At 37.7% G+C, this 20,872-nt stretch overlaps 2 protein-coding genes across 5 annotated transcripts in view; one reads left to right on the forward strand and one right to left on the reverse strand.

Moving 5' to 3' along the window:
- Positions 1 to 11,420, reverse strand: part of LOC121858502 (tubulin-specific chaperone D-like) — a 30,732-nt gene extending 19,312 nt beyond the window's left edge. Inside the window, exons 1-13 of one of the 4 annotated variants that reach the window (XM_042354974.1) lie at positions 11,309 to 11,420; positions 7,570 to 7,795; positions 7,101 to 7,271; positions 6,107 to 6,288; positions 5,331 to 5,469; positions 5,003 to 5,213; positions 4,481 to 4,685; positions 3,805 to 3,953; positions 3,245 to 3,356; positions 2,941 to 3,058; positions 2,488 to 2,642; positions 1,220 to 1,310; positions 97 to 283 (exon numbers count right to left, since the gene is read on the reverse strand). In XM_042354974.1, the coding sequence (XP_042210908.1) occupies positions 97 to 283; positions 1,220 to 1,310; positions 2,488 to 2,642; positions 2,941 to 3,058; positions 3,245 to 3,356; positions 3,805 to 3,953; positions 4,481 to 4,685; positions 5,003 to 5,213; positions 5,331 to 5,469; positions 6,107 to 6,288; positions 7,101 to 7,271; positions 7,570 to 7,776 (1,927 nt within the window). In that variant the 5' untranslated portion in view covers positions 7,777 to 7,795; positions 11,309 to 11,420. Of the gene's footprint in view, positions 1 to 96; positions 284 to 1,219; positions 1,311 to 2,487; positions 2,643 to 2,940; positions 3,059 to 3,244; positions 3,357 to 3,804; positions 3,954 to 4,480; positions 4,686 to 5,002; positions 5,214 to 5,330; positions 5,470 to 6,106; positions 6,289 to 7,100; positions 7,272 to 7,569; positions 7,796 to 10,901; positions 10,923 to 11,042; positions 11,179 to 11,308 lie in introns of those variants that run through there. The other 3 variants (XM_042354956.1, XM_042354963.1, XM_042354984.1) reach the window with 3 other exon arrangements.
- Positions 11,421 to 15,874: 4,454 nt separating this feature from the next.
- The window catches only part of LOC121858519 (dnaJ homolog dnj-5-like), a 31,958-nt gene continuing 26,960 nt past the window's right edge, over positions 15,875 to 20,872 (forward strand). Inside the window, exon 1 of the mRNA XM_042354994.1 lies at positions 15,875 to 15,984. The gene's annotated coding sequence lies outside the window, so the exon portion shown is untranslated. The remainder of the gene's footprint in view (positions 15,985 to 20,872) is intronic.

Here is a 20,872-nt window from a genome sequence, read left to right on the forward strand (position 1 = left end):
TTTAACTTGTCACACAATAAGACAATGTCTTCATCTAAGACAAGAGTCGAATGATCATTCAGAGAGATGCACAAATTTTCTAAAACAGCCACATACCCATCATATCTGGCAGAGTTTTCCCTTCCTTGCTAGCTACAAGAGACAGAGCATGTGTGATGTTTGCCAGGGCCAGTATTGAGCCGTGTCTATTGACCAGGATACTGCCAGTCGTCTGGTTCAGAAGAAGAGGTGCCACAGTCTTGCTCATATATTCAGGGGCTAAGGCAGTGAGGTTGTGGAGTGCCTGAAATATAATAAATCTTTACAGAACAGAAATTTACAAGCCACTTATAGTAAAGAAGAGATAATGAATGCATAAATCATTTCACTGTGTCAATTCACTTTTTAACTTCTATAAAGTGTTATAAATATTTGACAGATGTTTTTATAGATGGTCATACTGTTGATGGGTGTCATTAGGTTGGGTGAAATGACCTGATAAATAATTAGGGCCTATATGTAGAAGAACAACAAAGCAGAACAGTACCTATTACAGCAGTGAGAGTGACTGAAAGATAGAAAAGGATGTGCAAGTGTTTGTTCTTGAATCAGGTCACCCTACATTATAATAAGAGCAAGCTTGAGAGAAAACTCCCCCAGCTTATATGCTTTTTCACAAATAAATATTAAAGAGGTGTAAGCAACTTATTTAGATCAAGAATCCCAAATATTTTCATTTTCTTTACTTATGTTTTGTATTTTTACAGGAAAGAAAGCAAGCTGGTAAAACTTGAATGGAAGGGCTAAAATATAGTGTATATAGAATGCTTGGAATGACAGAGGTAGAGGATGTGAAATAAGGAGTGGTCCTATGGGTAGAGAGAGGGTTGCTGAGATGGTATGAACATGTGAGAAGGATGCAGAAGTGACAACAGTAAAGAGGATGTTGAGGTGGAGGGACAACACCTTTATTGCAGTAAGGAAAGTTTAAACAATGTTAATGAGTAGTGGGGAGGAAAAAAAGGGAATAGAGATGGCAAATAAGATATGGAATGATAGATTCCTTGTCATGGTCATCCCCTCAGAAGGGAGCTCCCAGTATGAGTGAGGCATCACTTATCAAGCTACTGTAACTCACAACTTTTCAATATTCTTACTATTGGACCTCACTTACTGCAGTATGACAGGAATGAAAAACTAAATGACTTCTAAAATGCAGACCTCCTGTATGACACTCTACCTTAGCAGCAAGTTCCCTTATGGCCGAATCCCAGTGTTGGACCTTCTTGTCCACAAGATGGTCTATCAGTGGTTGAGTATATTCTGGGTATCTGAAATATATTTAAGGTAAATTCACAGATAAAAAACAGAGATGTATTAAATTATTTTTTTCCAAATAATTTTTGAATGTCATCTAATGGCCTGGATCCAGATTCTGAAATATTCATACAAAGAATATTTATAACCGAAGATGTACAAATACATTACTAGTTGACTTAAGCCAAAGCACAAAAAACAATAAACAAATTGTATGAGAATTATAATAAAATTACTTTAACTATATAGTCGGTTTGTTTTTAGCTGATGGTACTAGGCTATGAAGCTCCCTCCTGCTTGCAGCTCATACGTAATATTTGGTAAATATTAATATATCGCAAATAAATCCATATACCCAGTATATATAACTGTTACAGATACCCAGTTCTGGCTCACTTTAATACCGAATTTAATGTACTGGTATGTAAATATATAACTGCTTGAAAATATTAACTTTCAAGATAAGAGTGGAAAAAGTTTCAAATAAAGAATATTTACCATCAAAGTCACAAACAAATTCACACTTTTGGAGAACACATTCCATATAAACCCATTAACTCCTCTCTTTTCCCTAATTATTATATATATCAAGATAAATAACACTATACTGTACATATAAAGCATTGGACAATAAAGAACACATTATAAAGAATAGAATCAAGTGTAAACACCACATATTCACGTAAAGGTGACATTTAAGACAAACGTTACGGGGAGGTGGTGCACTTGGAGGAAGAGAGAAAGAGTGGCCTGTAATATGTTGTCAACCAAAACCCACTGATTTGTTTATGCACTTACATATACCCTGTAAAAACTGTCAATGAGACATCTGATGAAAAAAAAATTTCCAACCCTTTGATATATATTTCCTACACATGCATAACACCGAAAATTATGAAAGATTTTATTTCTTTTTGGGGGTGTCTGAGGAGGTATACACGGGGGAAAGGGAAGATTTTTGTGTACTTTAGGGATTAAGATTGGAAAAAAAGGAAATGTTTTCCTATAATAATTCCAACACAAAGTATAGCACTGACTTAACTAAATTTTTAGAGAATGTGTTTTTGCTTTACTCTTGCATTTACAATAGATTATAGGGTACTATTCTATATACTCTACCTAGTTTTCAAGAATGGGATCAATGTTTATAATTCACTATAAGCAACTGTCAAAATCTTTGTCATAAATCACCTGCCAACTTGAACACTTAGATTAAGGAAGGCATTTGAACGATTTCCGACTGCAAAGTAGTCAACAGTGGTGAGAATCTCAATGCCATGAGGAAATGTTCCTTGACGTCCAACATGCTCCTGGAAGGCAGCAGATGCAGCTCGTCTGCATGGTATCTGAAGTAGAAGCATGAACTGGTATAAACCACTTAATAGTAATTAACAAGCTAAGGATCAATTCCAAATATATCAGTGGGTTACTTACTCAAAATAAATTATTTTCTTAGAATCAATTACTAGGTATCTATATCATGCTCTACCAAGGCATATAATAAAACAGATGAGCAATAGCAAAAATGTTTATGCTGTACATCTACCAATCTATTATAAACATATACTGTACAGGTACAGGATACTGAAAATATACAGGAATACATTAAATACTGTTGCCACAGTAACTCAAGGAGATAATTACCTCTCTATCAAACAAGGTCACAATAAGAAGTCCAGTTGCAAGTTGATTAACATAAGGATAAATCTGTTCTGGGTGATAAGCTCGAGCAAATGCCCAGCATAAATAGCACGCAGCATCTCTGTTGATAAAGTAGACATAAATGAATATCAAATAACTGAATCATATATATTTGTGTGTATGTGAGAAAAAGTCAAAGTTACTGTGACTCTGGTTTCTGACAGAAAAAATCCCAAGGAACCTGTTAATAATCATTACCAATTATCCATTTAAAATCTTGCTTTCACAACAAACATCTCTGACCCACCTGATGTTTGAGCCCACAGAACACTGTCCTCTCAGCTCATCATAGACGAGAGCCTTATCTATAACTGGTGCAACGGCTGGTAAGCGTTCAGGCAGCAACAATCCACGCCGAGCTGTTTCATTGAAATGTACAGTTTATGGATGATTTATCAACTATACACAGTGTTGCTGGTTAAAACTCTATTCATGGCAATTTAACAATAGAAGGCATTTGTTATGAGAATAAAAATATTAAATACATTCATGAGTAAAAGTTGACATATCTTTATCTGTATATTTTAAATTCCACCAGTGAGATCTTGCACTTAAAAACAGGATTACCGAAGTCTTATGATCTAAACAATAGATATTTAATTTTTTGGCTGTTATCTTCTCTGGTTAAGAGATCCAAATATATTTTACTTGTTTCAGAGTAAAATAAGGTAGTTACATGACATGTAAACAATAAGAAAATTCTACAAATTATCAACCTTTTTCAGTCTGTAACTTTATGGGTTTACTGATACTGTATACTATACTAGACGTGTAACTTTGGGATTTTATTTCAACACTGCATCTTACCTAGTTCTGCTAGGGCCAGACAACCCCCATGCCAGCCCTTATCTGATTCTCTAGTCGAAAAGAGTTCCAAGAGAGCCCCCACAACTTCATCCCCAAACTCCTGAGGAAGACGGCCTGTCACACGACCAATACCTTTTGCTGAAGACCACCTGACACCAGAAATAAATGTTACTTTGCTTGCTGCATTCTCTAACTATATTTAACATGTACTATTGACTTCATATTTGCATATACCAAATTAACCACATGGTAAGAAAGGGGTTAATATAAACCTGTAACTTTAATTCATCTCCAGAACATTTTAGTGAACCCAATGACTTCCACCTTGACTAGAAATCACTTCATATTACCTGTATTTACACTCTAGATTAAGTTGCACAAACAAACTCATTTCTTTTTCTAATCTTCCAATCTCATATTTTTTTTTCATTCTCTCAGCTTTCTCAAAGAATTTCCTGACATGTAAGAGGTTGAGTTTTCATGAACAGATCCTGTGTAAGATGTGAGTAAATAAAAAATAAACAGGCAACTAAAGACAAGATCCAGTTGCTCATGAGAAGAATCACTCTAAGGAATGATGAAAATCTTTCCCAAGCTAACCATTTTCTACCAAATACTGCCAAACATAACACAAAAAAGTGTAAATATGAATAAACAAGCACCACTACTGAGTTACCTGACCACAGTATCTTTATCCTTCAGTCCCAGGAGTAAGGAGTCTATCACTTCCTCAATCTCTCCAACCACCTCCTCTTCATCCTCTTCTGCTACTTCACTGGCATCCTGACCTTCTGTGGCTTTACCTTGGATGTTCATGGCCAGGCTACGACTTCCACGTTGGTACCGCCAAGATGCCACTCTTGGCTTTAGGAATGTCAGTCCTGCATGTAAATTAATTTCCTTACAACCTTACATGTGGAATATGTCATGCTAAAAGATACAAATTTGCTAAACCAGGACTATCAAAATTCCTTAAAATCTATTCTTACTTTACAAATGAATCATCACTGTGACAAATCATGCTAAATACAGTACAGGTACTGAAATCTACAAAACACTCCATACTCCTCTCTGTTTATCACCTCTACTTTCTCTCTCTCAAGCACATGTGTGAATGCACACAAGCACACACACACATATCCACTTATCTTCAATTTATTTCAAGTGAAAGATGAAGAAACTGTCTCATGGGACTGACCAATACGCTGCACAAGTTTCATGGACAGTTTCCTGACAGGAGCATCAGTGCTGGTGAGCGCTTTACACCCAATAAGACGTGACAACACATTCTGTGAGTAAGGCAGCAACTCCTCTCGTTTCCCATGCTTGAAAATCAGTCCCATGGCTCGTAGGACTCCCAGTTTGTGGAATACACCATTTAGGTCTCCTTGTACAACAGTTTCCAGAACCTGTTAATACATTATTGCTTCATAAATAAATCCTATTTGCCAGCAATCCAATATGTAATATTGCAAATTCATTACATCAAAAATGAAAATAAAAGAAAAGCTACTTCTGCAACTCACTTCAAAACAAAATTCTATAAATTCTGGGAGATATTTGTTTTTCAAATCAGGTCTTGTAATAAATCGGGACGCCAAGTACGCTGCCATCTCACGTGACTTCTGGCCCGACTTCAAGTGGGTTTTGATAACTGATAGCAGTCTGTTGGCAAAGTTTAAATATAAAATGCAAGTGTGGTTTACTAACAGGAGGTTGATGTGTAGTAGAATATGTATACCTGTACTGAAATTTTCTAAGATTGGTTCTTAAATTTTTCCACGTACTGTACACCAGGTGAACTAATTTGTTAGAATAGTATTGCTATCTTGGTCATTATATCCCACTAAATGACAGTCCACTTCTATGCAATTATGAGGGCCAGTTTACTGTACCTTTACCAGGAAAAACAGAGACAAAAGAAAAAAATTTTGCTTGCTGAAAACCAATTTTCATTTCAAGACAGCCTCAGTGGGTGACCAAGATTGCTGAATCAATTTTCATATAACAGGGGGATGTAAATAAATACGCTAGACACTAGGCTAACTGACCTCCCATAACTTGGCTGATTTTGAGAGATGAAAAATTACTGCAGTATAATATCTATTTTACAATTAGACTCTGAAAGGCCTAGGCATCCTTAACGTGAGGTCCTATTTCCAAGAATTCTTATCTAGGGAGAACATCCCGCAACACTCCCAACAGGTATTTCCTCTATCACTTTCCAATTCCTACACAGTATACAGTACGGCCCTCCATTTTTTAACAAACCCTGTAATGAATCAACCCCTGTGCAGCTCACCTCTCAACAACTAAAGCACCAGACTGCTGTTCACCTCCTGCAGTTGTAGCATCAAAGCCCATCATGTTGAAGGGCATGTAGACTATGATGGAGAGCCACAGCAGGAGCACGTATGTCTCATAGAAATCTGAACTACCCTCTGGGCTCTCCAGCATCTGCAACACTGGCAGTAGGTCTTTCACCTGCCAATCAGAGAGATACATCACAAAAGGTCTTCAATTGGCAATGTAATATTACTAAAGGGTAAAGCAAGAGAGGCTGCTTACTCTAAATTATGTTAATGCCTGTATTGACAGTACAGACCCTTATTATAGAATGGATATCAATTCACTGAAGTCGGTGCAGCGAAGAATGACGAAAATTATTCGGGAATTAGAAACCTTCCATATAAAGATAGGTTAAAGAAACTAAACTTGCATTCCCTAGAAAGACAAAGAATGCGGAGAGACAAGATAGAAGTATTTAAGTGGGTGAAAGGAATCAATAAAGGAGATATAGATAAAGTTCTTATAATATCCGAGCAGGATAGGACTCGTAGCAACGGATTTAAGTTGGATAAGTTTAGGTTTAGGAGGGAGATAGGAACTGGTTTACAAATAGGGTGGTGGACGAGTGGAACAAGCTTAGCAACTTTGTAGCAAGTGCTGGAATGCTGGAAAGTTTTAAAAGGAGGCAAGATAGATTCATGGAGGATAGAGAGTGGTAGTAACTCTCGACAGGAGCTGTCATGCACAGGCCAACCGGCCTATTGCAGACTCCTTATTTTCTTATGCTCTTATGTACAGTAATGTAGTTTCGATGAATGGCTAAACAAAGAGACACTTAAAAATAAAAAAAATAAAAAATCATATACTGTAAAAAGATGAGTTTATATGACAATTACAAAACAATAAGAAAGGTTTTAGTACATGAATGGTACAGTAATTAGAGGCTGCAAGTACAAAGTACAGTACTAAGGGTGTGACAAAAAAAAATATATTCTAAAAATAATCACCTCATGAGGAAGTTTTCTGACTATTGTTTTGTAGCCCCGGACTTTGACGACCAGCCAGAGGTATTTAAAGGCCTGACTGACAACCTCTGATTTGTTGGTTGGGTCACGGGTTATATCCACCAACTGCTTAAGCATTTCTTCAAGGTTAGGATCCAGGAGGTGAGGCTGCTCCTGAAGAGAAGACACCAAAGTTAACACTGGTTGAGTACAAGTGTCTACACTTCCATCACCATACACATAAACCTGGCCATAATTCCAAAACATATGAACTTATTCTGAGATTTAACTGGATTGGATCATAATAAATTAAATACCATTTTATTCACAACTTTCCAATCTGCAGCCAATTGAAAAGTAATATTTTACAGTTTAAATTTCCTATAAACGATGCATAATCCAAACAAACCTAAGCCTTTCACAACACAGATCATAATGAGTCACCTGGATTAGGTGAATGCCAGAAATTTACCTGATAATTATCTAAGATAGTCTTAAAATCCTCGAAAGCCTTCTCAGCAGTGTACTGGTTTTTAACTGCTTTTTCTATGGAACCCATCATCTGGCGCACTTCCTCATGCTCACGAAACATGTCAAGGGTACACGATATACCCACATCATCTTCAGCCCGCCCCATCTCACCGGTTTCTTGCATCTCCATCTCTTCATCAACAGCCATTGCTTCTTTAGATATAATTCTGAAAGTAAATAAGCAAATAATTTCTTTTCAAATACAGTAATCAAATACATTACAGCTTAAACTTTATGAAATAATAATCAATGAAACCCATTTCATCAGTAACAGCATCACACAGCAATAATCAAACCTTTAAATCTCTGAACCATTTGAACAAAAGCCTAATTTCTTGATGCCCGTTTACTTAGGACAATGCACTGTAGGTCAAGTAAGGATACAGCTTCACTTTCCCACAATGAACTGTCTTTGTTTACAAGTGTCACAAAAGTGTGCAACTATACTACAGCAAAACTCAGGTAAACATGCATAATAATGAATTTCAAAATGCAGTCCTTCACTAAACTTACTTCAAGATTGAAAACATGATGACTACCTCTTGAAGTTCAAGTACCAAGTCAAATATATGGTTCCATATAAGTTACCAGGTACAGTGATCCCTCGGTTAACGAACGGTTCGATTAACAAAATTTCGGTTAACAAATTACCTCCCATAAGGATCTTCAATTCGGTAAACGAACAAAACTTTGATTAACGAAATCCTTACGAACATCACGTTTTGTTGTGAGCATCAGCTGATGGGCTAGTCTGCCAATTCAGTAATCTGTTCTATGTTTACCTTCGTTTTCAGTGGAGTAAATATCAAGAAAGTTGTGCTCTTTAATATTTTTGCATTTGTTATATTAAAATTATTAGTCATTTTAACATTTATTTAACATATTGATAATATATGCAGTACAGGGAACTAGATTTTTGTTCATCCATCAGACACTTGACTCAGCCACCAGGCGTCAGTTGGGCTTTGTTGACAGTGGAATGAACATCTATTTTGTTGGCGTCTTGAATATTTTTGCATTTTTACATTGAAATTATTGGTCATTCTAAAATTTAGTTAACATATTGATAATAAATAGCGAAGTGCAGTGTTGATTTAAATAAAATAATCTTGAATTACACCTAGTGAACTTAAAATTTTATTGGTAAAATGACGGCATCAAGCATGGGTCCCCTGAAAGGTGATTTCTCCTCCATCCCCACTTCCTTCTCTTCTCCCTTCTCCTCCACCCCCACTTCTAATTCCCATCATCATCATCAACCAGGAACCTTCTACATACACACCTCAAAGTAAGTGTACTTTACTGCATTTTTTTTTTTTTACTATTTATGTACTTTTCGGTGAGCTGGAACCAATTACCCAATAACCCATAGAAACAATGGATTCGGTTGACGAATTTTTCGGTTAACGAACGACCCTCTGGAACGAATTATGTTCGTTAACCGAGGAACCACTGTATACAGTACTGTACCTATATTACTGTGTTTGTTAATACCGGTACCTAATATAGCTTTAAATTTATTGTCTGAAAAGAATACACAAGCTTACTATCAAAGCTACCACTCAACGGGTGAAGTACTGTAGTTGGTTAGGTTTCGTTAGGTTTAGTTGGGTAGGTTTGAATAGAGAGGAAGGAAGGTCAGTCAGTCAATCTCTGGCTAGAAAGAATTCCATCACATATCATCAATTGGTCAATGTGCAATACTTGTCAGCAGACACACAAATATGATGTCATCATGAAGTGGGCTGGTGGCCATATCTTTATTAACAGGAAAACTGAGGAAAAAACCTTAACACATAGTGTTATTTTCCTCCACCTGATTTGCTTTAGTCTCAAAGTATGAAATAAGTTTTCTTCTGAAGAGATTTTTCCTTAGGTGATTGGATAACCCAGACTCTTGTCCTTAACATTACCCCTTGATTCAAACAATCTATTATTTGGAAGTATTATCTTAAAGGAATAACCTAAAGATTCAAACCCCAGATTATTTCACCTAAAGATGAACCACCGAATGCTACCTGAGGGGTGCTAGGTTGCATAGATTAGATTAACATTAAGGTAAATATTCGGTAGTGACCAAGTATGGAACACTAAACTAATTTGTATACTGTATAAGGAGATAGAGCAAAAAATATATATATTTACTCTATTGTACTTCCACTATTTGTCCGACATTTGATCTGATTGGTTGTGGCTGATGACACTGATCTTGGATGACAGAATTCATTCTCTTACAAACATGGTTCTCAAAGGTTAGGTTACATTAGGTTGGGTTATATTTGCAAGTGATTGAATTCAGTAATTTAGGTTCAGCATCATGAACGGGAACCACGAATTACCCAAAAGTACCCAAAAGTATAGCAAATAAGGGTAAAATCTTAACGAATATCTGTTAAACATACCGTACACAAAACATGTTTAATAATATTTTTAGAGTAATTTTGTAAAAATAATTTGTAAGATGAAATAATAAACAACGAAAAACTTTCAGTATTGGCGAACGCTAAATTCCAAAGAGTTCGTGAACAAGGGAGATAACTCAGATCCATCGTGATGCACTTCGCTAACCTAACCTAACCTAACGAAAAGTAAATCCTACGGGTTTGTTAAATACCCCAAAGTAACAGAAACATCGGTAATTATATCTCCATTTTGGATAGGTGACACTTTGGAATTTAGAGTTTTTCGCTGTTTATTATTTCATTATTTTGACTACATTTCAATGAAAACATTATTAATCAGGTTTTATTGATGTAAAACATATATTCATTAAGATTTTACCCTGATTTAATATACTTTTGGGTACATTTGGGCACTTTTGGGTAATTCGTTGGACCGTCATGAACCTCAATCTTCCAGAATGAATGCTAGACAAATAGCAGAAATAAATAAATGTTTGTAACCAGACAAATAACCAATGCCTTAAAAATAAGATCTACGTTTAAAACAAGTCTCTGTCGCCACCTGGAAACCACACACTGAAACACACTATACTACAGCATTCTACACACACCTGAAAATATTCATCCTACACAATATGGTGCAATGATGCAGTTGTTATCATAAATGAATGAGTCATTGAATGAGGATGAATAATACACTGTACATACAATAAAAACACTTAATAGATGAATGAGTCATCTTCGGTAAACATTGGAATCTCCACACAAGGGGAGTCTACTGACCAATGAGCTGTACTGTACGAGTCGCGTAGCTAAGAATGAGTCACAGTAATAGTAATAGTAAAGTAAGTAAACAAAAGTGAGTACCTACAACGCACTAGTCTGTCAATCACACACTAGTCTGTCAATCAATGTTGTCAGCCGATTCACCACTCGCCCACACCTGCTCACTATCTCCTCCTCACTCGTCCTTATACGACAGTTAATACTAAAATCCTTAGTTTTTTAGTACCTGTTGGGTTACAAGTGACGTTCAACTGTGCTTCTACCTTCAATAGTTACTCCATTATTCCACTATTGCGAGTAGTATGACTGGTGAGTAACGTCAACATTCCTTCCTCAATCCTCACTGCTTGTTTGGGTATTGAAATCCATAACCTAATCCCAGACCCTGAACCCTTGCCTGGAACCCTTTAACTAAACGATAAAATTCTATTAGATAAGACCCTAATAATTCTCATAAGTATTAATAATTCTCACAAACTCACATATACTCACGCGACTTATTCGCAGGAAGGAAATTTACAAGAAAAATAGCTGGACGTAGTAGATGCCGTTTTTACTTAATAAAGTACCAATATCTCCCAATCCGAGGTGAATGTTTTCTGTTATCTCCTGTAAGAATAATCATAACTAATATAGAGTTCATATGAAAGAAAAAAATTTGCTGTAAGGGGGTTGGGATTAGGGTGCGGGTTTGGGTAACAATTTCATAAACACTACCATGACAATAGGTATCCTACTGTGTTCTAGATATTTCAATTTCTCGTATTTCACAAACAGCGACCTCATGCTTCAATATAATAATATTTTGGAGAACTATGTTGAGAAAATTCAGGATAGATCATGTATAAGTTCGACTTGTGTTCATTGATCCCTTTTATAAATTTCAATATTCAGATTCAGATTTATGCGTTTTGAAGGGAAACCAGAACTAATTTCAATATTGTGTTCCACAAGTTTTTTTTTTCAATATACTCATTAACGTTATCACTGTAAAAAAAATAATTGGGTCTTTTCTGTAGTATTTTCAGGAGGAAATAATATTTAAACGTGTATAAGAGGTTTAATTACCACGTCGTGAAGTAACTTGTAATTAACCTTTTTTAAATTACTGCAATAAAATCTTATATCAGTTTTTTTCACAGTTAGCTGTGATCTGTTACGTATGCTAAAGGTTAATAAGGTGAGAATGTGGGGTACGGGTTATTTGGTTCACACTCAGGATGGGATGGAGAAAGGAAACTCACAATGTGCTCTCTGTATACATGTTGTATTGGATGTATAATGCAGCTTGGTGCTGGGAAGTGGCAGCGTGGTTATAAGCGTGATGTAGAGAGAGCTGGTTGGTGAGGGTGCTCAGAGGAGGACAGCTTGTGGGTCGCCATGCTCGCCGGCGGGAGCGAGGGCCGCCAGGCAGCGGCGGAGGAGGTGGTGTAGCTTGTTGCGGCTGTAGCTAGAAGAAGAGGTAGGTCACCACGAGGTCAGGTCTTTTATAGCGGAGGTAGGCGTGGCTTAATAGTTGACCTCCGTCATGTAAGGCAGCGCTGGTTGTCCTAGACCACGAGGCATACACTGGGGAATTCGCGAGGTCGGCTACTCAGCGACAAACAGCGTTTGTAGGGGAGAAATCCACTACAATACTCCCTCCTTCCCTCCAGGCGGTGTAGGAGACTTTTTGTCTGCAGGGTTGCATGGCACATGTGAGGCAGAACGGCCGGTGCATGCCTCATGTGAAACATAACGGCGAGGGCGTGGATGGGCCGGCCGCTAGAGGAGACAACTGTCCAGATACACAATATCTGTGGGAGTAGAGAGGGAGAAAAAGGGTGTGTGGAGGCGATGAATGTTGTGCTTCCCTCACGGCAGGTATAGAGTCGTCAGATGCGCCTGCTGGGGTGTGTGGGCCTGGGTCAGGAGCAGGGGCTGCGTCAGCAGAAGCGGATGAGGGCTCGTGACAGCAGCTGGGTCCACGACAGCAGCAGGGTGTAGGACAGTAGCATGGAGTACCTGAGGGAGAAAAGAGGGGGTGTGTTGGTCCGCACTCAGGCGCATGGGCCGCGTCTGGAGCAGGGGCTGCATCAGGAGGAGCGGCAGGGGGTACTGCTGGGCCGGGGGCGGCGTCTGAGGCAGGACGGGTGTGGTGGGGTCGGTAGGACGTGGTGTTTGGGGCAGGAAGAGGAGCTGGTGTCTGCTTAGATACTTTCAGGAGCCAGTGCTTGGTCAGTACTTGCCAACAGTGCATAACAGAGACGTGACCGACCACCCAAGTGGCGAAGAGGATAAAAATAATTTAAAGTAAAAGTTCCCTTGCAGGACCAACTCACCATGAACAATGAGGGGTGGCAGTAAACAAGCCATGCACCTGCCTTCTAGTGCAAGTGGTATGTAGGCCAATAGATAAGCTGAAATATCTCTAATACTTATGGATATCTATATGTAGATAATTACAGTCCAAATTAATGTAAATATCTTAAATTATCACAAAATCTAATTTCCTTACCTTGTGAATCCGTTTATTTCATACATTAAGGGGTTGGGGTTCAGAGATTCGGTACAGCCGCCCTGCTTATACTTTTGCTTTTTACTTTTATACTCTTCACCACTCATCGGCTCGTTAGCCGCTTGGGCGATCGGTCATGTCTCTGTTACGCACTGTTAGCAAGCAATGGGCATGCACCGGCTTTGCCGCGTAAACCAGTTTGTTCACTGGTGGAAAAAAAACCGGTGGACATTGATCCCTTACCCTCTTCCCGCGTAACTTTCTTATCATCAACTCAAAATTAAAAGAGGCTGAAGGAATTATATGAAAATTATAAGTGCGTGCACCTGCATGACAAGGATAGATGCCAGGTTCTGGATTCACAAAAGGTCGGTATATAAATTTTCCTTGTAAGTGTAACTATAAAAATGCATCTAATTAGTTGACTTGAGATAAAGTAAAAAATACTAAAGTTTAAAAACATCAAAATTACAATAGGGGTTTACCTTTGATTCGCTCACTAAACTGTTCCGGTATATATATATATATATATATATATATATATATATATATATATATATATATATATATATATATATATATTACAATTAGAACCACCAAACCCCATGAAATAATTACAGACACACATCCCTGGAAGTATTGTACTTCTAGGGGCACACATCCCGGGAAATACTTCTAGAGACTCACTCTGAGAAGTACTTCGAGAGACACTGGGAAGTACTTGTAGAGACACCCCGGGAAGTTCATCCTCCACCTTCAAACACTGTGCACCTGAACTTGTTCCTGTCCTCTCTAAACTTGTTAACCTTACTCTTATATTGTTGGTCCCTCTTCGCCACTGCTCAGCATGTTAGCTCCTTGGGTGGTCGGTCGCGTCTGTTGCGCACTCTCTTGGCAAGTTCTGGCTCCAGAATGTGCATTATCTGAATTCTGAACCTGCACCAGTGTTGGTCAAATCTGATCTTGAATGAGCTTATACTCGGTGCCATCGCAACACTCTCTGGTCAACTGTTCCAAAAGTTCACAACTCTCACTCCAAAAAAGTTTGCCCTCACAGTTTTCTGAACCCCACCTCTAGTGGGGTGGACATCTGCAAGTTGCAAGTATGAACATTCAACTGAGTATTATCCTCTGGGATGCTTATATAGATTTCTATTAAGTGAACCTTGCCCTTCTTCAGTACAAGCTAAACAGCTGCAGGCATTCTAGTAACTTTGGGTACCTTAGGTGCCGCAGTGCAGGCTTAAGTGGTAGCCCTCCTTTGGACAGTTTTAGTCAACTGAAAGTATCTAGATAATCTAGCATATTCCAGGGGCCAGTACTCCAAACGGGGAAGCAACTCATTTCTGAAGAGCGCTATGAGGGATGCACCTGGGGCGTACCAACGGTAAGGAGGCGTATCATATGTCCCAACGGGATGAAGAAACTGCACTATTTGAGACTGAATGTGAGAAGGACCTAAGTGTGTATCTTGACAATGAGCTGAAGTTCTCGGGCCATTGCGAGAAGAAGGTAAATCAGGCAATTAAATTATTGGGTCTTATAAGATGGTCGTTCAGATATATAGACGGTCCGTTCCTCGTAACGATCTTCAAGAGTGAAGTGCTTCCCCATCTGGAGTACTGTCACCCCGTCTGGTCCCCGAGATATGCTAGGGACTGTCAGTTGGTTGAAAATGTTCAAAGGAGGGCCACCAGACTGGTGCCTGCACTTCGGCACCTCAGCTACGCCTGAGAGATTGGAGCGCCTGAACTTGCCTAGCTTATACTACAGACGGGCAAGGGGGGACCTAGCTGAGGTGTATAAGCATCTCAGGGGGCACTACTCAGTTGAGTGTCCTTACTTGGAGCTGGCGGACGCTCGCCCCACAAGGGGTCACAGCTCAAGATTGAAGAAGCCGCAAGTCGAAAAAACTGTGAGGGCAAAATTTTTCTGAGTGAGATTTGTGAATTCTTGGAACAATCTACCAGAAAGTGTTGTGACGGCACCGAGTGTGAGCTCTTTCAAGACCAGACTTGACCAACACTGGAGCAGGTTCAGGTACATTCAGGAGCCGGTGCATGTCCAGTACTTGCCAACAGTGCGTAACAGAGACGTGACCGATCGCCCAAGCGACTAACGAGCCGACCAGTGGCGAAGAGGATAAAAGTAAATAAAAAAGTAAAGCATCGCAGGTTTTCTCCGGGCAGTCTGTTTTCGTTTTGTACTGACAGTCTGACACTGAACCTCTGAGCAGCAAACTCATCAGTAATGGTAGCGAGATTAAACAAGTCCACACAAAAGAAAATAATAATTATAAAAAAATAAGATAGATTGTCCCTAACAATCAGGAAGGACTAGCTTTACTATGGGTCACTGTGGGTCAGTTTTATTGTCCTTCTGATAACACACTGGTACTTGTATCTCTCCTTTCCTATAATATTGATAAAAAATAAGTGTTTATTTCTATATTCTCATATAATTTTTGTACAATTAATGGAATAAAATATAGTAATATTAGGTTTGCGAGTATCAGTTAGTTTTAAAGGTTGGCGGGGACCTCAGCTACCTCAGTGGTGCCATCTGTAGCCAAGTGTTGTTGAGGTACGTCAGTAGAGCTGTGAGATCCAGCACCTGCAATTTCCTGATTACTATGTGTTCTTCTCTCTGTCCTCTCCAGCTTTACCTTGAGGTATGTTACTCGTTTGTCCTAGACCCTAAGAAGAGATAGTTGACAGGTAGTTAAGGTGTTAATAGTCTTTAAAACAGGCGGGAGAGGAAGTCCTGTCCTCGAGGTGTTGTTTTTGTTGTCAGTTGTAAGAGGTGGGCACGGAGTTAGTAAATATTTATCTAGTTCATAGCCTTATTTTCAATGTTACCAATAATTTAATACCATATATTTGTCTTTATTGAGGGATTTTTTATGTTTATATGAGTGACATTAATTATAGGTGTCTAGGAAGAGTATTATCGTGTTTTTATGGTGGTTTGTTTTCAAATAGTATTATCACTAGTTGTTGATGCACCACTAACTATCTCATGTAGTTGGGGGAGTTTGTTTCTATATATTTTCCTATAGTTGTATTTACATATGGTCTTGAGAGAGATTTAATACAGTAAAAATTACGGGTATGTTTGGTGTAGTGTGAAATTTGTTTTTCTCATAATTTTTTTATTTTTATTAGGTAAGGGATATTTTACAGTAACCAGCTAAGTTCCTAGTAATGCTATTTTACCGTGTGTTTCGCTCTGATGGGATAATAGTCCATTACCGGCGAAGAACGCGAGAATTATATTTGAGTGTGATTTGGCATTTATTTCGCTGAGAGTTGATCATTGTTTAGCTATAAACATATCTAACCATATTTATGTTGTGCGTGGAAACTACTAACAAAAATAGAGGTGAAGATTCATTTTAGGTCAAACATGGAATTTCATATATATCTTTACAATGTTAATATTCGTCCATTGGCGGTCCGCAGGTTCTTGCCATGTTTACCTGAGGCTATGCTCATCACTTAGTCACTTGTCTCCTTCTATCCTTCTCTTCCTTTTAGGTAAGGTAGGTTGGTTCCTTTGGTATGAGAATAGGTCTTTTACTCAAATCTGACCTCCATGTTTGTGCATGTTAGTGGTTTCTGTTAAAAATGAAAATGCTAATTTTTTTGCAAAAACTGCTAATTTGCACAAGAAGTAAAGGTCAGATTTGAGTAAAATACACCAAAAAACCTATTCTCGTAACAAAACCTGAGGACAGCCAATGGACTAATAATTAACGAAAGCAAAAAAATTATTCTATTATGTTTCCGGCCTCAAATTTATATTTCCGAGTATTTTAACCGATAAGACCTCCCAGCAATTACCAACAATATTGGTTGTTCAAAGTGGGCAGTAGAGGGAAAATGTGGGGTAAGATTCTAAAAAGAACACCAAACAAGCCCCTGAAAACCTTAGCTAACCTTACTGAACTTGCAAAAATGTTAAAAATATACGTAGTAATGTTTGAGAACACTACTACTGTACCACCAGAAGGAGTTGTTCAATTTTGTTAATTTTTCCACAGATGTTCTTATTATTATAAAAGGCGATATTTACTAGAAACTAATAGAACCTGACCTAACCAACCAAAGAAACCTACCTAACCTTACCTAAGTTCCTAGCTGGGGGACAGACCCTCTCCCCCCATCATATTAAACAGAATGTACTTTGCCAGTCAGAGTGCACTGACGGTTAATTGGTGTTAATAGGAACTTAGCCAGTCACAGCAAAATATCCACTACGTTTTTATTGTGCCTAATGGGTCACTTCCTGCTGTGTGGTGATAAGGTAATCTCTGTACCTAACACAGTCCTCCTAACATGTTGAGTTAGTATTGACAAATATTTTTTAATAAATTTGGTAAAAGTTTATTTATCGGTAAATAATAAATTTGAAATTTTGTTATGGAAGAAAAGATGCTTTGGTAATTATTGACGAATTTCCTGTCGCCAATTTCACTGTTTTGTAGTGGACACTGTTGTTGTTTGGGCAGATGTGTTAAAATGGACCTACAGGTATTTCCTAATGAAACCTAACCTAACCTTGCTTGAAAAGAAACACAAGTGGCTGAAGCGTTGTTCGAAGACCCTCCAACCTAACAGAGGAAACCAACTTAACCTTCCCTAATTTCCTTGACAGGTGGCACTGCCCCCCCGGCAAATTAAACATAAATAACTTACTATGGTATGCTGTAATTTTATGTTTTTTGTGGACATAAGAAAAGCTGTTTGGACCACGGCATGTAAACAAATGAGCGGAGGACTAAATCAAGGTTGGATTGGGCCACCTTACCGTTATATCGCTGCAGGTGACGAAGCAAAGTCACAAGTGTAAGCCTAGGGGCCTAATTATCTACCAATCAAAGCATTTGCCCCCAAAATTAATGCCATATCCAAACTCAGCGATGACAATATAGTAAGAAAAGATCCATAAAAAACATAAACTGCGACGGAAAAATCTTCAATATTAACCAAGGGTGTAAAATGATGAGCACCTTTGTTGACATTTGGCGAGACTGGGAACTTCCTGAAATAATTGATACTGCTAAATAATATCATTTATCATTCATAAAATTAACCAAACTAAACTGTCTAACTTAACCTAAATACTGTGCTATAATAATGTTTAGGTGAAGCACAAGTTTAGGTATGTTAGGTTCGGTAGGTTAATTTCATTCATTTTATAAACTATAGCTAAATGTAATAGCTTCTGATACTTTCTGAATGTTCCCAGACAATGAATATCAACAATGGTGCTCGTGATTTTACAACCGTTAAATTAGAAGATTACCAATGTTTATACTGTACATGTACTCTTGGACACTGATCTTAATGTCCCCTAAGACCAGTATCTTTACAACAATTTTTCTTCAGATTACATCTTGTTTTATACCTACCTCAGTAAGACACAAAACAAGGTGTAGGAATTTAAACTTTCCTAATTTGAAAACTTGAGAGACAGTAGATAAACTAAATTTGGATGTAATAAGCAAATTTTATTTCTACAAAAAAGTTGTCAGAAAATATACTCCTGTACTGTATTAGTGGAGTGCACATTGTGGACTACAGTATTACCTTGGAAAAATGGGATATGTATGAACTAATTATTTATTACCATCACAGAACACATGGTTCCTCTAATTGCCATATATAATTATCTAAAATAGGAGAGAGATTCGGTAAGTTAATTAAGGTACGGTAACTATCTTTTTTTTTTTTTTTTTTTTTTTTTTGGCTTTGGAGGACTCGGTAAAAGACCACTGTACAGGTGGGGTCCGATGAATTTTGAATTGAACAATCCGCACACGGGGCTACCAGGCCTTTATCAAAAGCCTTCCTTGGTGGTGTAATTTTGTTTCGCACAAGAAATGTAACGATATTTTTTTTTACCGGGTGTAATGTGGCTACTTGAGTCTCTTTTCCATGACAAATAATTCTGAGATTCACAATTTGATGGGGGAGAGTGACTTTTATTTGCAGGTTATATTTTAGTCTCGTGTCATTTGTTAAAAGTTGGCGGGTTTTGAAAAAAAAAGAAGATATACAGTCTTGTCCTAATGAAGCATATTTCTTTTGTAATTAACCAGTTAAACCTAACATACTAACAAAACAAACAATATTGTAGCCTCAGTAAATTTAAACTACCTAACATAGCTAAGAATACTCTACCTTTAGTAAACCTAACCTACCAAACATAACTAACAATACTCTAGCCTCAGTAAATCTAATCCACTTAATTAACAATTGAGGCATTGCTAGTATCAATGACAACGTCAACATTGTACTGTATACAAAAATCTGTTTTCTCTAGTAACATCTATCTCCAGAACTGTATAAGAGAATGAACAATATCCCAGTATCTGGAAAATTAGGTGTATTTGAAGGGGGTTGTTTGTTGAGTGAGTACTGGAGAAGGAAGGGAACTATGGCCCACATGTTGTGCTGATTGGTTCAGCCACCCCCTTAGGTCTTCACTGACATGATATGCACCCAACTAACACCATGACCATCATCCCTTACCCAATATACACCCCTTCAAATACATCTAATTTTCCCAAATTAGCTTACTGTAACCATCAAATATGCCAGCCTTTTTTCACCCCAAATTGCCTTGATATCATAATTTAGGTTTGTGTTATTCTTTTCATCTGCTGTCAGATAAGCCTCAGACCCAATTATAAACAAGTTAAAATTTTATATGTCAAAAGGCTGACTTCAGAACTATAGATTGTATTGCAACACACTTTTAAATTTGTATCCATATCCATGCATATAAAATATGTATAGTATTCCCTGGATATACAGTAATGTGCCTTTTGACATTGATTGCAACACTTACTGAAAATATAGAACCATATTAAGTATTTAAGTAATTCATCATATCCACCTCTTCATGAGGCAACAGCCCTGAGCAAAAACTTTTATGCATAAATGAAAAATTAAGGAAATTGATTTGTACTGGCTACATCATTTCCTTCACATTGTACAGTACTGTACATTACTTCATCCTTAAACAGTGGCCATCATTGATGGAAGTTAGTTGTAGGGATGGTGGCCATTCTCATGTGTGAGAAAGATGGGGGCAGTGTTTCACAGAAAATGGGCTACTCGTTGCAAACTTGTAGGAGGGGGATATTGGAGAATATTCTAGGACCAAATTAGGCATTCTAATAGAGTTTTTGTGTAGAAATATAATATGATTTACATTTAGCATAGTGTTAGCCATTCCAAGTTTGTACTTTATATTTAGGGATTACTGTACCATTGTTGTTCATCATAACCATGCTGCAATTGCTGCATTGTTTCAGCTTGGGTTTGTTGTATTGTTTGGTTAAGATAAGATTAGGGTAGAATAGATAGTTAGATACTGTATGGCTAAATTGTTCCAACAGTCATTTTGAGTATGCATTGGTACAGGAAATTCCTTTGTGCTTTGCATTTGTAAGCAAAATGTCACTTATTCTTGAGATATTTATTCCTGGGTCCAAATATTATGACACACACACCAGTAAAAAATAATATACAAGTGTTTTAGGGATATGA

Source organism: Homarus americanus, unplaced genomic scaffold (genome assembly GCF_018991925.1).
Source record: "Homarus americanus isolate GMGI-L3 unplaced genomic scaffold, GMGI_Hamer_2.0 scaffold12870, whole genome shotgun sequence".
Classification (NCBI taxonomy): Eukaryota; Metazoa; Arthropoda; class Malacostraca; order Decapoda; family Nephropidae; genus Homarus; species Homarus americanus.